The sequence below is a fragment of the Bemisia tabaci genome, chromosome 10 (genome assembly GCF_918797505.1).
Source record: "Bemisia tabaci chromosome 10, PGI_BMITA_v3".
Lineage (NCBI taxonomy): Eukaryota > Metazoa > Arthropoda > Insecta > Hemiptera > Aleyrodidae > Bemisia > Bemisia tabaci.
The window spans coordinates 11,956,172-11,980,836 of record NC_092802.1 but is presented as its reverse complement, the minus strand read 5'-3'; the positions used below and the strand labels follow the sequence as shown (position 1 = coordinate 11,980,836).

The 24,665-nt window shown below is 39.8% G+C and overlaps 1 protein-coding gene across 5 annotated transcripts in view; it reads right to left on the bottom strand.

Moving 5' to 3' along the window:
* Positions 1–2,215: 2,215 nt before the first annotated feature.
* The window catches only part of LOC109044747 (arylsulfatase B), a 50,537-nt gene continuing 28,087 nt past the window's right edge, over positions 2,216–24,665 (bottom strand). For all 5 annotated transcript variants that reach the window (XM_072304913.1, XM_072304914.1, XM_072304916.1 and 2 more), the window contains exons 5-11: positions 22,635–22,861; positions 20,009–20,261; positions 17,844–18,001; positions 13,708–13,843; positions 6,942–7,097; positions 5,297–5,573; positions 2,216–3,037 (exon numbers count right to left, since the gene is read on the bottom strand). In XM_072304913.1, the coding sequence (XP_072161014.1) occupies positions 2,821–3,037; positions 5,297–5,573; positions 6,942–7,097; positions 13,708–13,843; positions 17,844–18,001; positions 20,009–20,261; positions 22,635–22,861 (1,424 nt within the window). In that variant the 3' untranslated portion in view covers positions 2,216–2,820. The remainder of the gene's footprint in view (positions 3,038–5,296; positions 5,574–6,941; positions 7,098–13,707; positions 13,844–17,843; positions 18,002–20,008; positions 20,262–22,634; positions 22,862–24,665) is intronic.

Below are 24,665 nucleotides of genomic sequence, written 5' to 3'. Positions count from 1 at the left end.
TCGAGATAAATTTTGCTTAAAAAAAGAAAAAGAAAAAAAATGAGTAAAAGCCAATAATTTCTAATCTTTCTGTTTTCAATTTTTATTTACAGTATAGTATATAATGACTGTTGTTGTTACATACTTTTGGCCTTAAACCATACTTATTTGATGAGGCACCTGTACTGTTACATTTTTGCGAGTGTTATTTTCAAAACTACCTTAAACGATGAATTGTCGTTGAAACAATATTTCAAATTGTAACAAGTGCGGCTCTGAAGTAAGTAAGAGAGGAAGGAATTGACAAAAAATGATTTAAAAAAAAAAAATTCTAAAAAAATTCAAAAATTTCTAAAATATGATTATTGCTCCGTTCGTAATCATTTTTTTTTTCTTTTTTTTTTTCGCACAGATGTCTGTTCATACAGTAGACACAAAGTCTGAAGATAAAATCTTTTTTTCAATACCTCACCGCCTGATCGGCTAGGTGAAAAAAGTAACGAAAAATATTGTTAACAGCAATGAGCCCTTTTACAATGATTTTATACATGGTAATAATATGTTCTATAAATCACTATTCCGTAATTTTCCACAATTTTTTCCATCAGGTCGAATTCTCATTATTCAGATTTTCAAGTGTTATCTTGCATTTACTTTTAAAATTAAAATAGCACCGGGGTTCGATTACGATGTTCTTTGAATTTTGTCCTTGTGCATGTAAAAATTCTGAATGTGTGACTGTGATGAATCAAAATTCAAAATTAAGTTCATTTTAGTAAACAAAAAAATCAGTAAAATGCTCATTGTCCCTCAGAGGGGTCCTGCCCAACAGGTCGATTCCAAAAGGGGATGCAATGAGACTATGATAAAACTGGGTATACTAACTGAAAAGAGTCGATTCGTACTCAATTAATTTTAGCGAAACGAATTTTAACATTTAAATTTTCAGGTTTTATCAGACAATACATTTTAACCAGAGGTAATATCACTGCAACAGCTTGTTTGAATCTCAACAACCATTCGCGTGTTCACTGAATTGGAAAAGCAAAATTTAATGATCCAACCAACAAATCACACAACTCAATTTTAGCCTACTCTTAGCGTGACCCGTCAAAGAAGAAAAACTTCGACAATTCTTCGCTCCTCTGACATAAGGGCGTATCTCAATTTCTTTATGAGCCCCAGAAAGTATTTCGTTATACGGAGCATAGGGGTCACGTTGAAATCGAGACACGCCCTCGTCGAGCGACGAATCGTCGGCCTTTTGCCTTGCCTTGTATACTTGCAAGGCACGATAGATCATATTTACAAGATGAGCGATCAGTCTTATAGTGAGCGCAGTTAAAAAGAAAATATATTCTGTTCCCATGACATTCTACAAAGTGAGCAACACTATTCGTCTTCACTTGAAGTTTATGCAAAACAACATTTGGTATAATACAACGTAAAAATATGTTCATGCATAAAAAACATATCTGCGTAGTAAATGTATACGTGATACTATATTTGTGATGAATTTTAAAACAGGTAAAACAGTGTTTTCGACTAACAAGAATCACCGCCGCACATTGAAAACCGAGTTATTAGACTCAAAGATCTAGTTTAATGAGCTTTCAAGTTTGGGACTATTAAAGTAATTCACAGTAGATGAGATGCTTAGAAATATTAAATTCGTTTCATTTTAAAAGAGAGATGGTCTAGTTAGTTAGTAAAAATGTTCCAAATTTTTTTTAACTATATTCACAAAGACCACGCCGAAAGTTGAGCGTTTTGAGTTCTCATTTGAACGTGCATCGGGTCAAGATGATGTCCAGCAATATTCCTCCCACCTGAATCCCACTTTTGACAGAGCGGTGCATCTGACGCGATCCATGGTTTATTGGTAACGAAGTTTTATTCAAAAATGGAAGATTTAAAAATTCCTGAAAACGCTGATTGGAGTCATCAAGAGGTAATCGATGGGGCTCTACAAAAGTTTTCGGTCCAAAATTATAGTAAAAAACACACATGACGGGAAGTTTGGAGCTCAACTCCAAAGTAAGAAATTGAGAAGGCTTTTCAAAACTGATCAAATGGAAGTTCATCACACAAATTACGTCACTTGTGTTTTTGCTGTTTCAACTTTGCTGATTATGAAAACTTAATTCTCGTTTGTTAGTTGATTCCCGGACTTCCAGCGGGGCGATTTGTTTTCTACGATCAATTTGAAACGAAAAAGTTTTGCGCGGCGTTTTAATAATTGAACTTATCTACAGGCTTATTGTACTCTGAATGGGTCAGTTGTGCTAGTCACAGAATAGTGTTTTAATGCTTGATTTTTTTAGATCAGCTAAAAATAATAAAATATGTATAAACAGCAACTCCTTAAGTTCAATATTTACCGAGACATCGCGCTTTGAAAAATTCGGTGTATGACGTCATCCACCGCGGCAGCGACATCGTGACCCCTTCGGTTTCTTCCACCTTGCTTTCGTCAGAAGGGATACACACATTTGCACTGATCACTCAACGTGAAATTCGGATGAAAGCAAGTTGGCAAAAACAAGGGTGTCATTACCGCGGTGCATGGATGACGTCATAACCCGAATTTTTCAAAGCGCGATATCTCGGTTAATATTCAACGTAGAAATGTGCTGTTGGGACAGATCTTATTATTTTAAGCTAATCTAAAAGAATCAAGCATGAAAACGCGATTCTGAGACCAGCGCAAATGACCCTGACCCATTCTCAACCATTCCTCGAAACTAGATTGAAAGTGAACTCGATTTCGTTTTCAATGTGGGAACACAATATTACTTCAACAGTGCGTGGCGCGTTGCCCGCGTAGGGTTTGCAGGCGCTTTATCGGCCGCGGAAGAAGTTCCTCGGTTGCTCGACTTTGGATGGGTCGACGAAGAAATCGGCCCAGTTTGTCCACGTGTTGTTGTGGAGCGCGGGATTTGCTTTGGGGTCCAGTGGTTTGTTCCCCGGTCTCACTGCTGATCTCCGGTAGGTGGCCAGCATCTTCTCTATGTCGTCGATGATCTCTCGGAATTCGTTCCGTCGATACAGGTTGAATCTGAAAACGGAGTTAAATGCTTAGTACACTGAAAAAAAATTCTCGGCGTTTTTACGGAGGTCCGTTGGTACCTATACCATCTCACTTTTTTTTACCAATTATTGGTAATTTTACCAAGACAGACTAGTAAGCTGACCTAAAAACCGGTATTTTTACTGTTTTTTTTCAAGTATGAATACCACTTTTATTAGTAATCAATTCCCGGTAACTTTGCGATTTTATCTCGGTAATTCTACCACAGTCGATAAAAAATATTGGCGTTTTTACCGAGGTCCAGTAAAATTACCGAAAAAGTTCAATAATTTTATCGAGATTTCCTTCAATACATATTTTTTTCATCAATTAAAACGAGAATAATCCATACAGGATGTGCAAAAATTTCAAAATCATGAGTTGAATAACGCTGACTCTGCCAGATTAAATATTAGAGCCTAACACAAAGCGGAGCGGCGACGCACTGGCACCTACAAACCTAACAGCAGCCTGATTGTTGAAATTGTTTGTTTGTCGGGACGACATAGATGATACAGGTTAAAAGGCGGAGCGTGATTGGTTGGCTATGTCTTATCGCTGTTTTGTCATGCCTATGTCGGGTTGAACACACGACAAGCTAACGGCACCTTTTAAGTTCCCGAAAGTATGTCGTTCATTTCACCTGACAAAGGCACGACAAAGTAGCGATAAGACATAGCCGACCAATCACGCTCCGTCTTTTAACCTATGTCATGTATGTCGTCCCGACAAACAAACAATTTCAACAATCAGGCTGCAGGGATACTTCACGCATTGCGCAACGCTTGAAGTATCCCTGTTAGGTTTGTAGGCGCCAATGCGCATTTCGCGCTGGCTGCCCGCCTGCCGCACCGCAGCGTGCCACGGCGCTTGAGGCAACTATTTCACACCAGAGGTATTGCACAGTATCATACGAAACTGAAGGCGCTCTAACATATTAGGAATGGCAGGTATCCGTCAAAAGTACGGAGCTTTCCTCGCAAAATAAATCAAGATACTACGGCCCAAAAAGAGAGCAGTGGTCCAAAAACTCACTAAGTCCTAGCATCCATAATTAGTGACGTTTAGCATACACTTCATCGCCTGGCTATGAGTTGCTTAGTCGCCATCGGCTATACAATTTTACGCAAGAGAAAGTACTTAAATCGCAAATTCTCTACACATGCAATAGCCCCATCGCAGAAGTTAAGAAATACGAGTCATAGACCATTTTCAGCTCCGGTATTCCTTTCGGATCATTCAAGACATCTCTCGTCAGGCCTGAGCTCTCAATCCATCAGTGGCGAGGGCCTCGCCGCAAGGCGCGAATGGTCGATTATCGATGTTTCCCCGCATTTAAAACTATGGTAAAGAATCGATTATTAAGTTGTTCGTTGCGGACACCCTGTTCATCGATCCTTTTTAATGGTTTAAACGGAAGATCAATCGATATTTCGCAAAGCAAGCCATGTTACTGCTACGCATGGAAGCCAACTCCATAACACAAAGATGATACTCCCTATGGAATCGAAATCAGTGGCGTGGCGTGAATTGCGATGTATCGATTGTTATGCCATTTAAACCTATGGTAAAGAATCGATTATTAAGGCGTTCGCTACGAACACTGTTTATCGATCCTTTACTATAGGTTTAAATGCCATGACAATCAATACATCGCAATGGACCACTACACAAGGTACGAATTTAAGCAATCTGATTCATGTTTCTGAACCAGAATTTTACGTAGAAAACGATTCACACAACGAAAATTACTGAAACCAATCCTAACGAAGATATTAACGTTTTTATTTCACATGGGTTACGAGGAATTTGAACTGCCCGCTCACAAGAAACTCAAAGCTCTCCGTGAGCCAAATTGCGCACTACAACGGTTTCAGCAAGCTTCTCAACCAAGCAATGTTCATTTCCCGACATGTATTTTTCAAACTATAAGCAATTTGCTGTAGCTGAGCCAAAGCGTCAAGATGAGGGTGCTAGATTTTTATATCGCAGAGACTGTCATGATAACGTTTAGCGTGCGATGTGAATCACGTAGAGCATTGAGTTTTCATGAGTGGGTGGTTCGAATTCACACATCAAGAATCATTAAATATCTTCGTGAGGAGTTAATTTCGGTAATTTTTGTTGTGCGCATCGTGTTCTACGTGACATTTACGTTACGAAACAGGTATCAGAATGTTGAAATTCGTTCCTTGTCTAATGGTCCATTCACGTCACGCCACTGATCGAAATGGCTCGACGACTCACCTCTCGCATGGATCCGCGGAGATATCAAAGAGACAAGGCTCCTTCCGCGGCCGGCAGGGTGTGCTCTTGATGACGTCATTCGGGGAACACCTCACCGTCGCCGCCTGGCGCAGATCCGAGACCTCCTGCCAGCTGGGTAACGAGAAATTTTCCTCGAGGAGGGCCTGGGAGATCGGGCTCTTCAAAATTCGGGTTGCGTTGTAGCTCGTCGCTGTCGTCTGCTGCGAGTAATCCGGCTGAGGGTCCCACTTATCTAGGTAGCCCAGGAGCGTTGTGCCTGAAAATGTGCAGAGATTTTTCATTATTTTCCATCGCTCGTCAACCCATATAGAGTTATCGTACCTAGTTTTTGTATTGAAAGGCGGTCCTTAGGAGGGCCGTCCTTAAATTACGTTACATTACGTTCGTTACGTAACGTTACCCTCTAGGAAGGGGGGGTGGGGTGGGATCGAGGAGAACGTTACGTCACTTTCTTTTTGCGTTTTAAAAATAGGGACCTACATTACAACCCTGGTAAAACTTGGCGATAAGAGCTGCGTTTCAAAATACCATAGAAATTCTTACAGCCGGCTAAAGAAGGCTACAGAAAATCATATAGCTGGCTGTAGAATGCGGAGAAAATGATGCGGCCGGGCTATATGAAGCGATAAAAAATTATGCAGCCGGGCTATATTTCCTATCGCCGGGCTTTACACTTTATCGCCTGGCTGTTGCTTTTTCGTCATCGATTATAAAAGGCTATAAAAAATTGTGTAGAAAGTGCGCTTTGGAAATCATTTAGTTTGATACGGAACCACCTTAATATTTACAAAACACGCGTTATATTTTCCTTTAATACATATTTTTTTCCATCAATTATAATGAGAATAATCCATACACGATGCGAAAACATTTCAAAATCATAAGTTGAATAACGCTGACTCCGCCAGATTAAATATTAGAGCCTAACACAAAGCGGAGCGGCGACGCACTGGCGCCTACAAACCTAACAGGGATACTTCACGCATTGCGCAACGCGTGAAGTATCCCTGTTAGGTTTGTAGGCGCCAATGCGCGTTCCGCGCTGGCTGCCCGCCTGCCGCACTGCAGCGTGCCACGGCGCTTGAAGCAACTATTTCACACCAGAAGTATTGCACACTACAGGTCTAAGTACGCTCCGTTATAAAAATGACAATAACTAGGAGAATTTGAGTACAACTCAACAGTTTGACTTTATGGATCTCATAAGAGATCACAATGTTTTTCACCACGAGAAATGAAGAAAATAAAAAATAAAATATATTGCAGGTTTTGCGAAGCTCAATAGGTCCCTTTCTATCCCAAAGTTTGTCAAAATCACAGCATGTATTTTAGTTCGTAAGCTTTTACAAATAAATGGAATTATATAAAATTCAATAACGACTATGGCTTTTGTTTTGCAACTTTTCCCTTGAATTACATGTCGTTATTTTTACCATTTCTTAATATTATCTGTAAATTTCTCTGAGAAACTACTGATATTTTTAAGGCAAGTTCTCCCTTGGTTCCCTAAAATTTAAAAATATATTAACAATAATTAAATTAAATTAAAAAAATGAGAGAGCGTGCAATCCAGTTGCGCTAATTTTGCCTAGAGATGACCGATTGCCATGATGGGTACACTTACCGCTGACGTATTTAAAAGCACCCAGCCGCAGAGCCTCATATCCTGTGATATCATCGATGTTTTGAAGGACGTGCTTTCTCGAACATGGGGCTCCTCTCCTGATGCAGTTCCAGAGATCCACGCCGTCAATCTCACCGAGCTGACTCACATCTCCACCTGCAGGATCGATACACGATATTTTTTATCCAGACAGATATTTCACAGCAGCCCTAATACTGCTGTAATAGACGCGGTATCAAGTCAGAAGTCAGACATTTCAATGACTCCGTCTGCAGACTAGGTAAAATATCTACTTTTTTGCCAAGTAATGAGTTGGATTGCATTTTGCAAAAAGGAACCAGGAGCATTACAATATTGCTAAGATTGTGCAGCTCTTTTTGTCTTGGAAGGAACACCTGATTATCTCTAATCAATTTCTATTTTACTCGCTAAAAACCGTAAATTTAGGACAAAAATTACCATGTAAATTTCATATTCTTTCAGTATATAAATCGTAATACCGCAATGGGTGAAGTTGCACAATCTTAGCAACATTGCAATGCTCCTGGTTCCTTTTTGCAAAATGCAATCCAGTTATTTAGATTATGTAGCATCGCGTCCATGATATTGGACTCCATGCTCACCCTTGATAAACTTGCCTGCTCATCTCGTCTAAGATCTTGGACTCCATGCTCATCGCTAAACTTCTCTCTTCTTTGCTTGAGCATGGAGTCCAATAGCAAGTATAGACCATTCTTAGTTTTAAAGTTCATCATGATAGAAAATCGTATACTTCTCTTATCTAATCTAACTTGAACTAACCTAACCTAACCTAACCTAACCTAACCCTAACCTAACCTAACCTAACCTAACCTAACCTAACCTAACCTAACCAATGCATAATTCTTTTACGAAAACACATTTTTCGTCTTTATTTTACAAAACTTGTCTTAATAACTTTTTGGACCATATGCTCGTGTGTTGTCAGAGAATACCTGCATCGCACAATTTTGGATGCTATGCTCACTTCGATTTTTCTAAAAAAATTATCCCTCATTAAAGTGAGCATGGAGTCCAAGATCTTGGATGTGATGAGCAACCGAATACCATATAGGTGAGCATGGAGTCCAATATCATGGACGCGATGCTACATTACCGTTATTTAGACGTATTTCTATCTAACAGAACTATGTGCAGGTGGGAAAGATGGGGTGTGCTCGTTAGTGCTTGAGCCATACGAATGAATGGGAATGATAAAGCTCCAATGACGTAGCCGCCGCTTGAGTAGCCATTCGTCGTCTTTAACTCATGAGTCCTTTGCACAACGCTCTTGACACATGCCCACTGCTCATGACTGCCGCATTCAGTCGGCACACAGTTCCATTTGCTGAATTAGAAAAGCGGGACTTTACATTCTGTCAAACGGATCTATGTGCACACTCCATGAGCTGTGGGCACGTGTGAGGTGTGACGAGCGTTGTGCACAGGGCTCATGAAGTTAAAGATGACGAATGGCTACTGAAGCGGCGGCTACGTCATTGGCGCTTTATCATTCCCATTCATTCTTATGGCCCAGGCACTGACGAGCACACCCCAGCTTTTCCATCTGCATATAGTTCTATTTGATAGAAATACGTCTATTTCACCACAGATTTTTGGAAATTTCAGAATCTTTGGGTTCATCAACTTTCTGAGCGAACAGCAGGATTAACGGAAAAATAGATAAAGGACCGTTCAAGTACTACGTAACGCACTTATGGGGGAGGGGGAGTTTACGCCAGCGTTACGGCTCGTTACAAGGTGGGGAAGGGAGGTCAAGTCCAGCGTTACTTAACAAATCCAAGCCAGGATGGAAAAAACTTTGATAAAAATATACAACAAATTGAAAATCCCGCCGATAGCAAAATTTTAAGGAAATTAAAAACTTGGTCTTCTCGGACATTCGTTTCCTTTTATATTTCACCATTATTTATGCACTGGTAAACTTATTAAAAATATTTCAAGTGCACTTTTTCGGTAAAATTACGAATATAACAAATCTATTCGTGTATTTTTCCATCTCTGTTGATCTCTTCCCGTCGTATTTCAGCGCACATTCTTGAAGAAAACCGCGATTTTTTTCCAAGCTGTTTTCTCAGCGTTTTCTTGATTTTTTCAAAATTAGGGGGGGGGGGGTTGGTTAGGCTAACGTTACGTATTCAAAAAGAGGGGTAAAGGGCTGCGTCACAGGTGCGTTACAGGGGGAGGGGGGATAAAAACTTGGAAAAGGTGCGTTACGTAATACTTGAACGGTATCGGAGGAGCAGTTACCTTTTCGGATCACCATCGGATGCCTCCAGTGGCGTGGCGTGCTTTGCGATATATCGATTGTTATGCCATTTAAATCTATGGAAAAGGATCGATAAACAGGGTGTTCGCAGCAAACACCTTAATAATCGATTCTTTACCATAGTTTTAAATGGCATAACAATCGATGTATCGCAATTCACGCCACGCCACTGGTTGCCTCTTTTTATAAAGGTCCATTTTTGTTTTACAGTTCATTTCACTTTTCTCCCAGGATTTTACAAAAAAAAAAAAAAAATCGGTAAGAAGTATCTTCTTTCTCTCTTGTCGTCTTGGGATGAGGCCTTGTTTGTTAAGTCTGGGGGGCCCCCGAGTATAATTCTCGCCACGAAGTCGCCCAATTATATGAAGCTTAATCAGGTCTCTCCACCCTTAAAAATTATCACTCCGCAATTTCCATGGACTTATAATGTAAATTTTAAATTAAAACAAGGATTAAACATTAAGTTATACATATTTTTAATACATATTATGAGCTACTTTGTTACTTATAGTTAAATATTGTACAATGGTCAGGGCATGGGTATCTTTGTTAGAGTCTAGAGCTTTAAAAATTCAAATTGAGGAACTGAAAAACAGGTATTATTTCATAAGCTAAGTACACATTTATTATTTAAAAATAAACCCCAGAGCTTATACTCGTGCATAAGTTTACAAATGAACCTTAGAGTTCATTTTGTGGCTGTGATGCTAATTTTTTTACTTTAATATCCCCGCAGAGCTTACTGTGGGTCCAGCACGAGTTTACTCTCCTCTTACTTGCATATTGTTTACATCTTTGTATATCACAAATCAAGGGTTGAATTTTTGTACCGCTTGTCTTAGGGCACAGCGCCATCCATATTCCTCAGAATTTTCATGTCGAAAAGCATTTGCTGTCGATACAATTGTTTTTAATATCATCCAGCCCAAAGACTGGAAGGACGAATAAATCGGTCAACATGCTCAACAAATTTTTAGACACGACTTCCTTTCAGTACATCAACAGTGAGCTCCACAGCAAACGCTATACAACTTAAACTCCAGCCTATGCCGAGACCCAAAAAAGCCGGTTGCAAATTGTGCATCGTAAACGCACTCGGTTGGGGATCACGGTTTTTTCTGATGTCTTCTAGAAGATAATCATCGACTAAATCTGCTTGTTCTATAAAGTGTTGGGTGAGGCCCAGCTCCGTATACAAAGCTAGCTTCCGTAAGAACAGATCGGACAAGAAAGAGTTCCTTTGAACGTGGGGAAATATCGCGTAGCTCAGAATGCACTCTTCTACTAGATGGAATTCTGTGATCATTTCCTTAAACAAGTGTTGATAAAGCGCAATGCTATCTCGATGTTTGTCCTGCAAATTTGAAACCGTTATCTCAACCGCGTATGAGTCCATAATCGATCGTAAATTGTTTGAGATTTCAGAGACTTTCCTCACGTTTGAACCCATAATTGAATCGAGACGATCGATATAACGAGTGACGAGATCGATATATCGATCGATATATCGATATATCGATATAGCGTTTTCTAGCATCCAGGACCAGGCAAACGTGTTGGTGTGATTGAAAAGGAATAAGTTATCCTCATGTTCTCGCCAAACTTGCTCGTACTTGAACAGCTCTGTGGTTAGTTTAGCCCGCAGGGATTCGTGAGAGGGGTCATGTTGCAGGAGCTCCGAAGACGTCCCCAAATCAGGTGTCTGTATTTGCAGACCGGAATTATCTAATTCCTCTTAGGTGTCTATCTCCGGGTATCGCACCTGCTTGGACAGTAAGGTCGTCATCTTGCTCTGAAACACGGTGACGATGATCAAAACGAAGAGAGACACGACTAAAAAAAGGATCTTCCCCGTTACGACTCGTCCGAGGAGCACCTTTGCCGGTCTCCCAACCATCAAGTACGAGTAGACATAGAAGACCACATTCGTATTCGCAAAAGAACTCTGCTGTGCGGGCGAGTAAAGCCGGTCGAACAGTGTCCTTTGAGAGTGATGGAAAGCGTACAGGGCTGAGTAAATTGCGAGGATGACTATGAGAATAACCGCCCAGGTTTGCGAGGAGAAGCACTTGAAAGGCAGGAGAGACGGCGGTATGAAATTGCTGTGCGGCGTGGCGAAACAGTAGGAGGCAGTGCGGCTAGCGACGGCGAAATCGAACATGGAGGGGTCGTTTCCCGGAGCGATGGTCCCGTCGAAAATGAGCATGTCGAAATTGCGTCTTTGGGCCTCCTCCGCGAAATTGATGTATTCGCCGCCTTCTGGCATCCTATAATGCGCGGTGACAAGTACCTCACATTGTAGTTCCTTCGATATGTCGCGCGAGACCTCGTGCAAGGCGTTGAGCGATCCCCAGGATAGTTCCCCTTTGTACCTGTACACCTCCGATTTGAAAATGAACGCCACGTTCAGCTCCCCACGCGGCTCCGGTACGAAAAAGAAGTAGCTTCCACTCGTTATATCGATCGTCTCGATTGATTTCATGAACGGATCGTATCTATGGCAGATGTGTCCCACGCAGACGACAGTTCGGAGACCTCTGAAAAAGCGCCAGAAAAATCTGAATACGAAATGCAGTCGATGGCTGACCTTTTCATCGGGAGACAGCATGAAAATGACGTAATTGTTCGAGTTCCAAACGCTGTTGACCAAAAGACTCTTCGTGAGGTTGAAAACTGGGTCTGTCAAATCCAATTCACCGCTAAGCTCCGATGGGTCGATGCGTATATCGAAATCGCACGTCACCGTATCGGGTTCGTTTTGCTCGTCGCGGACACAATAGTTGGGCAACTTTCGTGAAACGTTGTTTGGAACTTCGCTAGATGGTAACCTCGGCGCTGTATCCAGGATCAAACTTAGTATTTCATCAAATTCGTTGAGGAATATAATTAGATTCTTCGGCGTTTTTCCGACTAGCGTGCGTTGCAAAAGACCTTGATGGGCAATGGAAATCGTCTTAATCATGTTTTTGTGTAAATGTCGGATGAGATCGTGATCTGCGAAATCTGAGTTCATACTCAGAACGTGAAATGTAGTGATTCCGGAGAACTCTATGGTGCGCTTGCAGACGGCAAGTGCAGATGAGAGGAGTTGTTGCCTAGTAGCATTGCCAGATAACTGGAGTGCCTCAGGTTGTAAGTAAATCCAGGCAAACTCTAAATAGAGAAATGCTTTCAGTTGAAAGCTTAAATTCATTGTTCAAAATGGCGAGTAAACTCAATTAAAGGCGTAGAAGTGGTGTGAATCAGACACTTGCAATTGGACCACATTTTGCAAAAAGGAACCACTATTTCTGGCTCATTTTAGAAACAACGTATATGCCATTGGTTTCCCTGTGCAGAACGGTGGTTTTATGGAAGAGTCAGAAATAGTGGTTCCTTATTGCAAAATGTAATCCAATTAAGCTCTAAGTTATTTTAGTCTCTTTAGTTACCATGAAGTATGAATTTTATCGAATTATGATTACTGCCAGTATGAATGAAATTAATGTCTGGGGCGATATTTAGTACATTCGAGTTTTGAAGAATATATTTTAAGGAGAACTTTTTGTTCAAGGTCGGTTATAGTTCTCTGTTATTTATGAGTCGAGGTTTATATAATATGGTTGTAGGCAAGACATCATGGTATATGCATAAAAGTGTTCTTTCTACTGAATTTTTTTTGTCCAAATAAAAACGTGACAATTTTTTTTTAAAAAAAAAAAAAAATATTGTAGGCTTGTCGCACGCAAGCAAAGCTGTTTTGTGGTCAATTTCACTTGATACTTTGAACTTTGAACTTTCTTGGCTATTAAATATATTACAGATGCTCAGTGGAAATGATGAGCGATAAAACAGCCCAAAAACAACGAAACAAAATCCTCTGACTTAATATTTAACCCTCGTCACATATTTCAACCTTCTCTCCGCCTCATAAATTTTCTGATTATTGATGCTCGTTAAATTTTGAAAATCAGCCTCTGAAGAAATAACTTCCAATCGACCGCACTTGTTAGCTGAAAAGTTGACTGCAATGAACAGGCAATTATTCTCTTAATGTTAGAGGAGAGCTAAAAAAAAATCCCGAATTATTATTTCCAGACACTAAATTAACAGACTAATGTAATCATTTCTTCAATTTTGGAAAATAAACTGTTAACATTTTCAATGAAATTTGCTGACCTATTTCTCGGTGAATGTTTTGGAGGTTGCACAATAGAGACCACATTTACATTGTATACATTCCTCGTGAATTGAGAACATAAAAATCCACAATTGAGCATTATATTGATATTTAATTCAAACATGTTCGACTTTCCTCGACGAAGACGCACTATGATATTTATCTGAGGTTTTTCCTGTCAAAACACTTCAGCAGTGACCTACATAAACATTAAACTAAAATAATTTTCAAAGGAAGATTGAGTGTTTATACTTTTAACCTACCCGCAGAAAAGGCTCTTCAAGAAATGCTAAACTCACCTGCCGCGGAATATAGTGTAGGCAACCAATCGCCTATGTACACAAGGTCGGTTGAGACCCGATGAGGTTTCATGATGTAGGGGCTCCACACACATGCAATTGTCCTCAAAGCACCCTCCCACGGTGTTCCTTTTTCCTGTAAAATCATCCCAATGCACATTATAGAATTTTCGCACGATTCACAGAATTTTATTCCATCGTTCATCATGACAGCTGAGCAAAAAATATTAAGATCTATTTGAACCCCTACCTGGAGCGAAAATGATTGGTTAATGTTGAACACATAAATTTTCCCGCTAAGATGATCGAAAATTGGACGTATTTCTGTCAAACGGAACTTAGCGCCACAGGGTGAGGAAGGTAGAGGGGGGCTTGGATTGGCGGGGAAACTGGGCGTCGGGCTCATTCGTTCCTTTACTCGCAATGCTTTTCCATGGCGCTTAGTTCCGTTTGACAGAACGCGCTATCCGGTATTCTAAATTCCTCAAAAGGAACTCAAATTGGCACTTAGTTCCAGTTGACAGAAATACGTCCAATTTGGTTACAGAAACCGAGCTTTGGTTCACCTCACGAAAATGCGGTTCTATGACTAAAAAATTCGGTCACGTGAACCAAAAAAACTTTATTGTTCAATATGAATCAACCACATTACAACGAATCTGGGTATTTATAAAACATTTTAAGATCATTTCGTGCAATACACAAGTACGCACCCTTTCACCCTCCTCCACATCTAGAAGGAAAAAATAAATAGGACATCGAAGTTAACTTTCTGTAACCGGGATGTTTTCCTAGTGTAAGTGTAAAATCGATGCAAAATTGGGAAAAACCTCGATATGAACTAATGTGATTCGATCGACACCGATTCGATAAAAAGAAACCACGTGAATCGATCGGGAAATCTATGAGTCAATCGACAGACCCGTAATTCGATTGACAAACTCGTGAATAAATCGAGTTTTGTCGATCGAACCACGCGTCGATTCGGTTTAACGTTTCTATAGATTCATATCGATCGAATTGATACCGGTTTTTTAACGATTTGTCGATCGAATCGGCATCAATCGATTCAAGTCCATCCAATTTATACCGGTACAACCAACTCAGTGTGATAAAAAACGACAGCGCTTGACTGTACCCAAAAAGATATGACATCAGGAAGGAATCGGCGCACGGTGGATCGAGGCAATAGGAAAGGTCGGGCAAAATTTGGAAACTTTAGAAGCTTAAAACTCCGTTTATACAAAACTTTGAGGTTCTAAAAGTGGCTCCATTGGTTTCCTCGTAAAATTTTCTACAGGGAGCACCTCTTCAAATTTAAAATTTGACGAAATAAACGTCAAAATTTGCAGTTTTAGTCAAAAATTTCATGTTCGACCTCTCTAATTGACTCGATCCACTGTGCGGCGAATATGTTCCTTTGCGAATATACCGCGCGCGAAAACCTTCGTCGCAGTGCGAAAGAATCTCAAAAGCATAGAGAAGTTGTTAAGTTCAAAGCTTATCCGAATCGGCAGATTGAGGTGTGGGTAGATAAGCGGAAACGAATGGAGGGGTGGGAAAGAGAGGGGGCATAGAAATAGAAGAAGTGAGCGCTCCAAAGTGAGAGAAGGTTCTCGCGAACCTCAAACAACTTGCGATCGCATACAAATACTCGTACATTGGTGATGGATCGATTCGCAGGAGTGTTCGCGGAACTTGAATTTGTAATACAATCCGGGAGGGATTAAAAACGCCTTCATTCTGACTCGTATGCAATCGGATGACAGTAACATATTTGCGGAGCTATTAGTTAGAGAAGCTGAATTCGTTTCCGAACTAACTTTCTGCTAGTTTCAGAGCGTCTTGATGCTGGTTCGCATGAATCATTCACTTCATTTGCTCGCATAAATATCTCCGAATTTTGTTGAAGGGGCTTATTTAGCACAAGAGCGCTGTGTGGAATGGAGACGCCATAGGAAATTCAAAAATTGCCAATATCTATATGCAAAGTATAAAGATTCCTCTTTTGATAGACTATGTCAATGTAAACAAAATTGGACCACGTTGAACAGAGAGGAACTACTCCACTAGGTTATTGCCAAATTTGATTAGGCAATTTAATTTTTTAAATGAAAACAGTTGTGCGGATTTTTGTGCAAATTTTAATGAATTTTCTGCATAGAACGAAGGGAATTCCTTAAATTTTTAAAGGAATCCTCTCAAACGTTTTGTTTTGAAAAGGTAAATTGCCCAGTTTAATTTGACAATAGGTAACGAGGCTTGATTCCTCTCTGCTAAACGCGGTCCTATCGCAGATGACTTGGGTGATAAATCGTCGTCCCTTTAACGCGAGGGCGTATTTTCATTTCCTCATGAGCTGCGGAAGGCATAAAATTACTCAAACACGGAGAATAGGACTCTGATGGGAATGGAGACACGCTCTTACGTCAGAGGAACGGCGAAATACGGTGTCTTAATGTAAGTTCTTAATCGCGAAGACGTCACCTCGATACCTATTACAACTATCTGCCATGATAGCGAAGAGAGCAGTAAGTGTCAAAATCGAGTTTCCCTAAAAATTCATCAATACTCTTTCACATGAAATCACTGGAATTGCTAAAAATGTCAAATTCATCAAACTTGTATCAAAACGAGACATGAGAGAAAGCCGCAAGTGCGCAAAAAATGACGTAGTTGTAGGCAAAACAGCAGTATGTGACTATATTCCTCCAGAGAGCCAATGAAAACATTGTTTTCAAGTTAAGTGCCGTCCTCTTCTGTGAATTTCTAACCTGAAGATGTGTTTATTATGTGTCCAAAACGTAATCACGAAAGCATCCAGAGGATAGCACTTACAGCTGTCTTGCCCTAACATTAACCTACAATGAAAATGAAAAATACCCTTTTTATGTAATTGAAATAAAATCAGTCGATTTTTAACTATCCAAACGATATCTAAGAGTCTTTCGAAGATTAGTGGCAATTTGACAAGGAACGGAGGCTTCTCTGAATACAATTTTCCGGTCAAAAGCTTCTGAGCCCGTTTTCTCAAAACTTAATTTTTGCACTTACTGCTCTCCTCGCTATCACTGCAGCTCTAAGTGCTCGGTGCGGTGGCGTTTGCGGACGTGGCGTTTGCGGATTCTAAGAATCGGGTGGCGTTTGCGGATTCTCATATTTTGACGGTGGCGATTGCGGACAGGCGGAACAGGGCCGGTGGCCTTTGCGGACCAGAGAATTTCGGCGGTGGCGATTGCGGACGGAGGGGTAGGCACCTACATATGCTGCCCCCCACCCCTGCGCTGTATATTAAACAGAAAAATTACTGGAGAGGCTCTGGATTCCTTTTCGTGGATGTAGAATGAAAAAAATATTAGTATTAAACATTAGTATTATATTAGTATAAAAACATATGAGCAGTGAACATACAGTAAATTTTAAAAAAAAGGCATATCAGAAATCGCAAGAAACTGAAAAATCGTCAGTTTCAGTCCATTTTTAGGATGAAAAACATGTTGTAAATTCTAGTCCAAAATTACTGAAAGTCAAAAAATTAAAATGTATGTTTCCATTTTTCGTATGTAATTTTTTAGCTTTCAGTAATTTTGGATTAGAATTTACAACATGTTTTTCATCCTTAAAATGGACTGAAACTGACGATTTTTCAGTTTCTTGCGATTTCTGATATGCCTTTTTTTAAAAATTTACTGTACGTTCAATTCTCATATGTTTTTATACTAATATAATACTAATGTTTTCTACATCCACGAAAAGGAATCCAGAGCCTCTCCGGTAATTTTTCTCTTTAATATACATACTAATATAATACTAATGTTTTCTACATCTACGAAAAGGAATCAAGAGCCTCTCCGGTAATTTTTCTCTTTAATATACAGCGCAGGGGTGGGGGCAGCATATGTAGGTGCCTACCCCTCCGTCCGCAATCGCCACCGCCGAAATTCTCTGGTCCGCAAAGTCCACCGGCCCTGTTCCGCCTGTCCGCAATCGTCACCGTCAAAATATGAGAATCCGCAAACGCCACCCGATTCTTAGAATCCGCAAACGCCACGTCCGCAAACGCCACCGCACCAAGTGGTCAATGTTCTAAGCGGACAAAACGAGACATGGAATAAGAGCGTGGAGAGAAAACTCACCCCTTTCAAAGGCCAGTTGTTGCCGTGGTTGACATGAAGGCCGGTAGAGGGCGCGCCGTTGTCCGAGAGGAGCACTACAATCGAGTCCTGGAGCATGTCGTTCTCCTTTAGTGCCTCGATCACCCTGCCCACAGAATCGTCAAGATGGGACACCATCGCTGTGTGACCGTACAGAATTCTCAGCCTCGCCATTTCACACACGGGGTTCAGTCAGTGGCGATTTTGCAAGTTGGCAAAACTGTTTTTTTTCCATTTAATTCCATAGAAAATATCGATTTTATGTACACATGTAAATGAAGGGTAAACAGTGTTGCCAACCGTCAAGAATTGCCACTGACGGGGCTTAAGGTGGATCTTCAACATTTTTAAGAACGAATCGATATTTGATAGATCAATTACCAGTATCTGGATTTTAGGAGATTTCTGAAAGAATTTCTGATCTTCATATCACATCACGCATCAGTACGTCAGGTATTTTTCATAACATCGGGCCAAAAATATCATTTTGAAATAGCTCTTAAGTATTGATCGAGTATCGAAACGTTATTAAAAGTGCTGCAAATTCACTTTAAGTGGATTTACACTTCATTTTTCAGCATACATGGATACCGCATCGATTAATCCAATTATATAATGCCATAAGGAACTATTGTTTTCGGGTAATTTTAAAAATAACATATGTGCTTCCAGGTTTTCTTGGTATATGGATGATTTTATTAAATTAAGAGTAAAAACTGATGTAAAAAATGCAAATGAAGAAATGATGGTGGTCTTTGAATGCAAAAGGATGTTCAATAAAACTACTTTTATTACTAATTATATCACAAACCCGGTTTTGAAATATTTCGTGGAACAGGGTGGATCCCTAAATTCTAAAGTTTTTCTTTTAAGTAGAAATTGTCTTGATAGAATATACCTTTGTAGTTTTGGAACGTTGAATTCAATTAAGTAAATCTACCTCAAGCACTGGCATGAACGGAAAATTTTGATGCTGTTAGCATATTATGTTACTGTTGTGGTATACTATATTTAATGAAGGGGTTTTTTATGCGTTTGAAATTACATCACAAAGAATTTGTGCCTCCATTAAAGCTTTCGTTTTCCACGCAAGATTTTGAAGATAACACATACATACGAAGTTTTATTCTGTTCAGACATATCGTATATTGGTCTATTTCATCTTATATTGTCCTTTAGCATATCCCTAAATCTTTTCTCCACTTGCCAATCCTATCCATGGGTGCCACTTTCCTTAACCACAGCGCTAAAAATCCTCATTTTTTAAATGGATCAGTTTCGCTGGTCACAGAATTGTGTTTTGATCCTTGCTTCTTGTAGATTAGATAAAAATATTAAGATCTGTCCAAACCGAAACTTTCTACGTTCAATATAAACTGAGATGTCACCCTTTGAAAGGTCGGAATTTTGACATCATCCGCCGCGGTAGTGACACCTATGGTTTCCTCCACCTTACTTTCATTCGTGTTTCACGTAGAGTAACCAGTGCTAACGTGTGTCTCCCTGACTGATAAAGCCAAGGTGGGAGAAACCAAAGGTGTCACTACCGCGGTGGATGACGTCAAAAACCCGACTTTTCAAGGGAAGATATCTCGGTTAATATTGAACGTAGAACGTTGCGGTTCGGACGGATCTTAACATTTTTAGCTCGTCTACTAGAATCAAGCACCAAAACACAATTCTGTGACCAGCGCTACTGACCCATAGAGTATCTGTATTGAGAGAGTATGGCTACTGGTGTTACCACCTCTAATTGGCTCAGCCATCTTAGGCTGAATGGAGCCCTTAGGACCCAAAAATGGTGGACGCCATAAATTAATGTAATGTAAAATGACTCAAAATGTAGTTTTCTTTGCTTATCGTGACGAGAAATTTATCCAAATGCACTATTGCGACTTCTTTACATATTTTTAAGGCTAAGCGTATGTGCAATTTTTGAGAAAAATTATCTTAGATGTTGTAAGGTTGGCAGCAAGTGCGGTTGGTGAAAACCGTCAAAAGTTGGCGATGGCCCCCCTCCCATCCACAAAAACCAAAACAAAGCACCGCCATTTTTGGGTCCTTAAGCCTCGCCATGGGGCCCAGTGGCCATACTCTCTCAATATAGGTACTCTATACTGACCCATCGAGCTTTTGAGATTACTCACCGGCATATATCCTTCTGTTGGGGTCTTTGATGTGCTTGAACCTAGCGATGTACTCTTGGGGTGCCTGGAGGGGGTTCTCATAGTTCCCAGAGTGGACAGCCGCATGGGAGAGGTACAGGAAGAAGGGTTTCGACTTGTCATGCCTCTCGATCAGTCGCTGCGCCTCGTCTGTGAACAGCGTGGTGGAGTGGTTGCCTACCATACGCACCACTTCCATGTTCCGCCGTAAGTCGTAACCCTCGTATGGTGCAAACTGGTGATAACAGACATGAAACATAATGAATATATTTCATTCGATGAAAAAGATGAAAAAGTATACCGAAACACGCTTATTGTTGAATAAGGTTTAATGGCTTGGATGCATTTCAAGCTTAACCCATCTTCAGCAAGCACTTAAAACAAAACACAGAAACAAGATAATTACAGTAAAGAATTGTCACAATGCATGATGGAGAAGAATATCGAGAGGCAAAGCGAACTAAAACACTTGGGAACTGGTCAAAAATGAAAAAATGTTAAAAAATGTTAAAACCAGTGGGAATAGCTGATAGAGTTAGCAGAAAATATAGTAAACAAAATGACTAAAAAAAAAAAGCCATTAAACCTTATTCAACGATATGCTTGTTTCGGTATACTTTTTCATCTTTTTCATCTTTATCATAACAGCACGCGAGATGCGTTTTTCCAGTTATATTTCATTCGCTATCCACACGAAGAAACAACAGTGGTTGTGATATGAACACTGAAAAAAAAAGATTGGTAGAATTTACCATTCCTTCACGCTGTATTTCACACAGCGTGAAGGAATGGTAAATTCTACCAATCTTCAAGTCGATTCTGCCAGAGGAATGGTTACCTGTACCAGTACATAGTAACGTTTACCTTTCTCCTGGCAGAAATGACTTTAAATTGTCGCTGTGTGAAATACAGCGTGAGCTAATGGTAAATTCTACCAATCTTTTTTTTCAAATATATCAAAAAAATATTTCGAAATATCGAAAATTTACGACGCGATATTTTCGTTTCAATTTAAATAATTTCCGAGTCTCTGAATTGTCACCATGAGGCTACATATTTTATCTTTAGTAATGGTAAGAACTGGAGCAGAAAATCAAGAATAATGGCACGCAGTCCTACATCATTCTTGCGGTCTTATAAGCGCCAATATGCGTTTCACGCCATCTCGTCGACCGCACTGCGTTTGGCGCAATGTGAGAAGTATCCATGCAGTCTTGTAGGCGCTAATATGAGCCGTGCGCCGACCACACTGCTTGGTCCAATGCATGATGTATTCCTACGATCTTGCAGGCGCTAATATACGTTTAACGCCGGCCGCACTGTGTCTGGAGCGATTATTCGAACTCGCGTTATAGAATAATCGCGGAATCGAATAATAGAGCTTAAAAGGCCCATGTTGTGTTTCGGCGCCGCCATATGAGCATTCCAACGTTGCCTCGTTTCTCCCGATTAAATATTTTTCCGAGAAAAGTTAGGAAAGTTCTTTATACCCCCGACCATTGTTCAATCTTTTCACTTCATTTATCATCAGACGGCAAGACATCTATGACTTGTTAACAAACTAACCTAAATTAGCGGTAACATAAATATGCGTCTAGTTTCAAACTGTGTCCTGTTTTGCCAAACTTCTACTTTAAAATGAAATTCATTTTAAATTTGCGCATTCCTGTTAACATATGTTAAGGTTTCTGGTGGCACAATCCTCACGCCTTTTTCGCGCAATCCTCATATATTTTCTTAGACCCTTCGCGCAATCCTGGATTACCGCTTTACAGCTACGATCTAGGCTTAAGGAACCTTAATTTTGCTGTGATATTCCTCGCTCTGACGCGAAGTTTCTTTAGTTGCCTGTTTGATCCGAGCCCATCTAAAGTCAAGGATTTCAATGCGCACAAGCGAGAGTGTCACCTGCCCACCATGCATTTACAGGGGAAAACTTTCTAACCTATTAAAGACAAAATAATCAGTGCTCTAATATCTTGTTCACTGGAAAAAAAACACATTGGATCTAGAGTCCAGACTTTTGAAAACATTGACAAGAAAAAATACTCTTGCTTCAATCGGATTTTTGCTTGAATCAAAACAAAATCCGCTTAAATTAAAAGCTTGGTTCTTGATTTAAGCTATATTCTGATTGAATCAAGAGTACTTTTTCTTGTCGATGTTTTTAAGAGTCTGAACTCTAGATCCAATGTGTTTTTTTTTCCAGTGTTCTTAAATTTCTTAATTTTACGGTTTTTTATTTCTCACCTTAATGGCTTGTAAAGTGCCGATGATGGCTAATTGCATGGGCGGATCCAGCAATGTGGCAATACCGGATTTCCTCCATTTAAGCCCTTGTTTAATGATCGATTTCTGACCCTGTTAAGAATCGATATATGTTCATAGGTTTAAATGGAGAAAAAAAATGTTGCCAATTTGCTGGATCCGCCAATGTGCAACATTCGTATTAAATGTGTGAGTAGAAATCTTCAAAATAAGTCAAAGAATTTAAAAATATAACTCTCTGAGTGTACACATCGTGATTTTTGAGCCACGTTCAATATGCAACTCTTTTTTTTCGCTCGGGCAAAATTTTGAAATAGACCATTCTGAAAAGAAAACTTACTGATGCTTGCACGTGATGAGTGTAGTAATCCTGGAATCCATTCCAGAAGCCAAAGTGCGTGTCGAATCCTCTGAAAGTTGGAGTATAGTTCTTTTTGTAAAAACCTAGATGCCATTTTCCGATGGCGTGGGTTTTGTAGCCGAGTTTCTTGAAGTATTGAGGCATAATTATTTCGCTAAGAGGTAGTCCCCAAGGTTCTGGCTCCATGATTAGGTTATGTTGCAAACCTGGAACATCGAACAAAGAAAAATTCATCAGCCGTTGATAATATAAACAATCACAAAAATGTTGTAGACTGGTGGCTGTAATAATTTACAAGGTGAAACATTTTGTAATTATGGATCTTGTCAAAAGAGTAATCATAAACGGCACTAGGGACTTTTAGCGGAGGGAAGGGCGCCTCCTTAAACGGGATTTCCGGGAGTCTTCTAATTTCAAAAAGTGATCCAAGGGGCTTCTTTGTGAAAATTTTGAAAAACGAAATAGCCTCAGGAGAAATGTTGAGCTATTCATACAGAAAAATCATCAAAATACAATTTCAAAGATGAACGATACATTAAGCATCATGTAGCACAATCTCGCACTTTTCTTGAGAGGAGTCAGACAGTGTTTTTGGGGGAAGAAGAGGAGGGGCGGGTAGGCCCGCCGCACAGTAGGTCGAGTCAATAAGAGAGGCCGGACACGAAATTTTTGGCTAAAACTGCAAATTTAGATGTTTATTTCGACACATTTTAAACAAGGCGTGCCTCTTGAAGATAATTTCACGAGAAAACCACTGGAACCATTCTTAAAACCTCCAAGTTTTGTTTAAAGGGAGTTATGAGCTTTTAAAGTTTCCAAATTTTGTCCGATCTACCCTATTGACTCGTTCCACTAAGCTCCGGCCTCCCAATGGCTCCGCTTATAAGTGTAATTTGAAGAAAATGTACCAATACAAAAGTGGTTCGGAGGAAGTTCGTATTTGTTTATTCCAATGGCTGAGTTGATGAATCGATTTCCATCTACATAAAAATATCGTATTAACCTTAAAATATCGGTACTTCAAAACTTATTCGGATAATCCATTTTGCTACTGATTAACTCGCAGATAGTTAATTAATAGTAAGGTTAATTGGGTAAATTTCTTCAAGGATGGCCGACGTGTTGTTTCTTTATGACTGATCTTGACCTTAACATGTTTAGAGCGACCGTTTTGATTTTTCCTAATTAGTCACGAAACCGTTCAAAGCGACCATTGTATACTCAATTTAATGAGAGAGCACGTATGCATGACATAGAAAAATTGAAAGAGCTTCAAAAGAATCGGTCACAAGAGGCGCGGTAAATTCTCATGGAAAAAACTATCATCCGCACGTCAGCGGTTTCGGAAATTAATTTATTGGAGTAATTTTAAAATCTGTAGCTAATGGATACAATTAAAGCGTAGAAATGTTTCAAATTAAAGCGTTCAAACGGGATGAAGTTCGACTTCAAAATGATTTAGAAGAATGTTTTTAACCGATATTGTTTAACAGTTTGCTGTAATATTTGGAGGTAAAAATACCAAGAGAAATTCTTTAATCCCTGATTCATACATGTACTTTCTTCAAAAAGTATCGTAAGTCAAGTCGAGTTTTTTTTTTTTAAAAACATCCAAACAATATACCCCGTTTAGATAACGGTTTTATTTATGTCTACTTCACTGGTGCATTCCTCGATGAAAGGTCACGGCACGCATAGTAGATAACCTCGAGGTGTCGAAAACAACATTTACTTTTATTGCTCACTCTTTTTTGGAGGAAGATTGAGGAAAGTGTGCCAAATACGGTTACACGACGGTATAGCATTATTTAAAAATAATTCAATCCCATGTCATCTGGCTGCTCAGAATGACAAATAATATGTCTGAATTTGAAGTGCATGAAAGACATTAGTTCTTTTGTTTTCAAGCTTTAGCGTCTGAACATGTACTATGACGTATCAATGATGCATCTCCCAAACCACGTAACTCGTTTGCAGTGTTTAAAAATCTCCGCTCCTATTTTAATTATT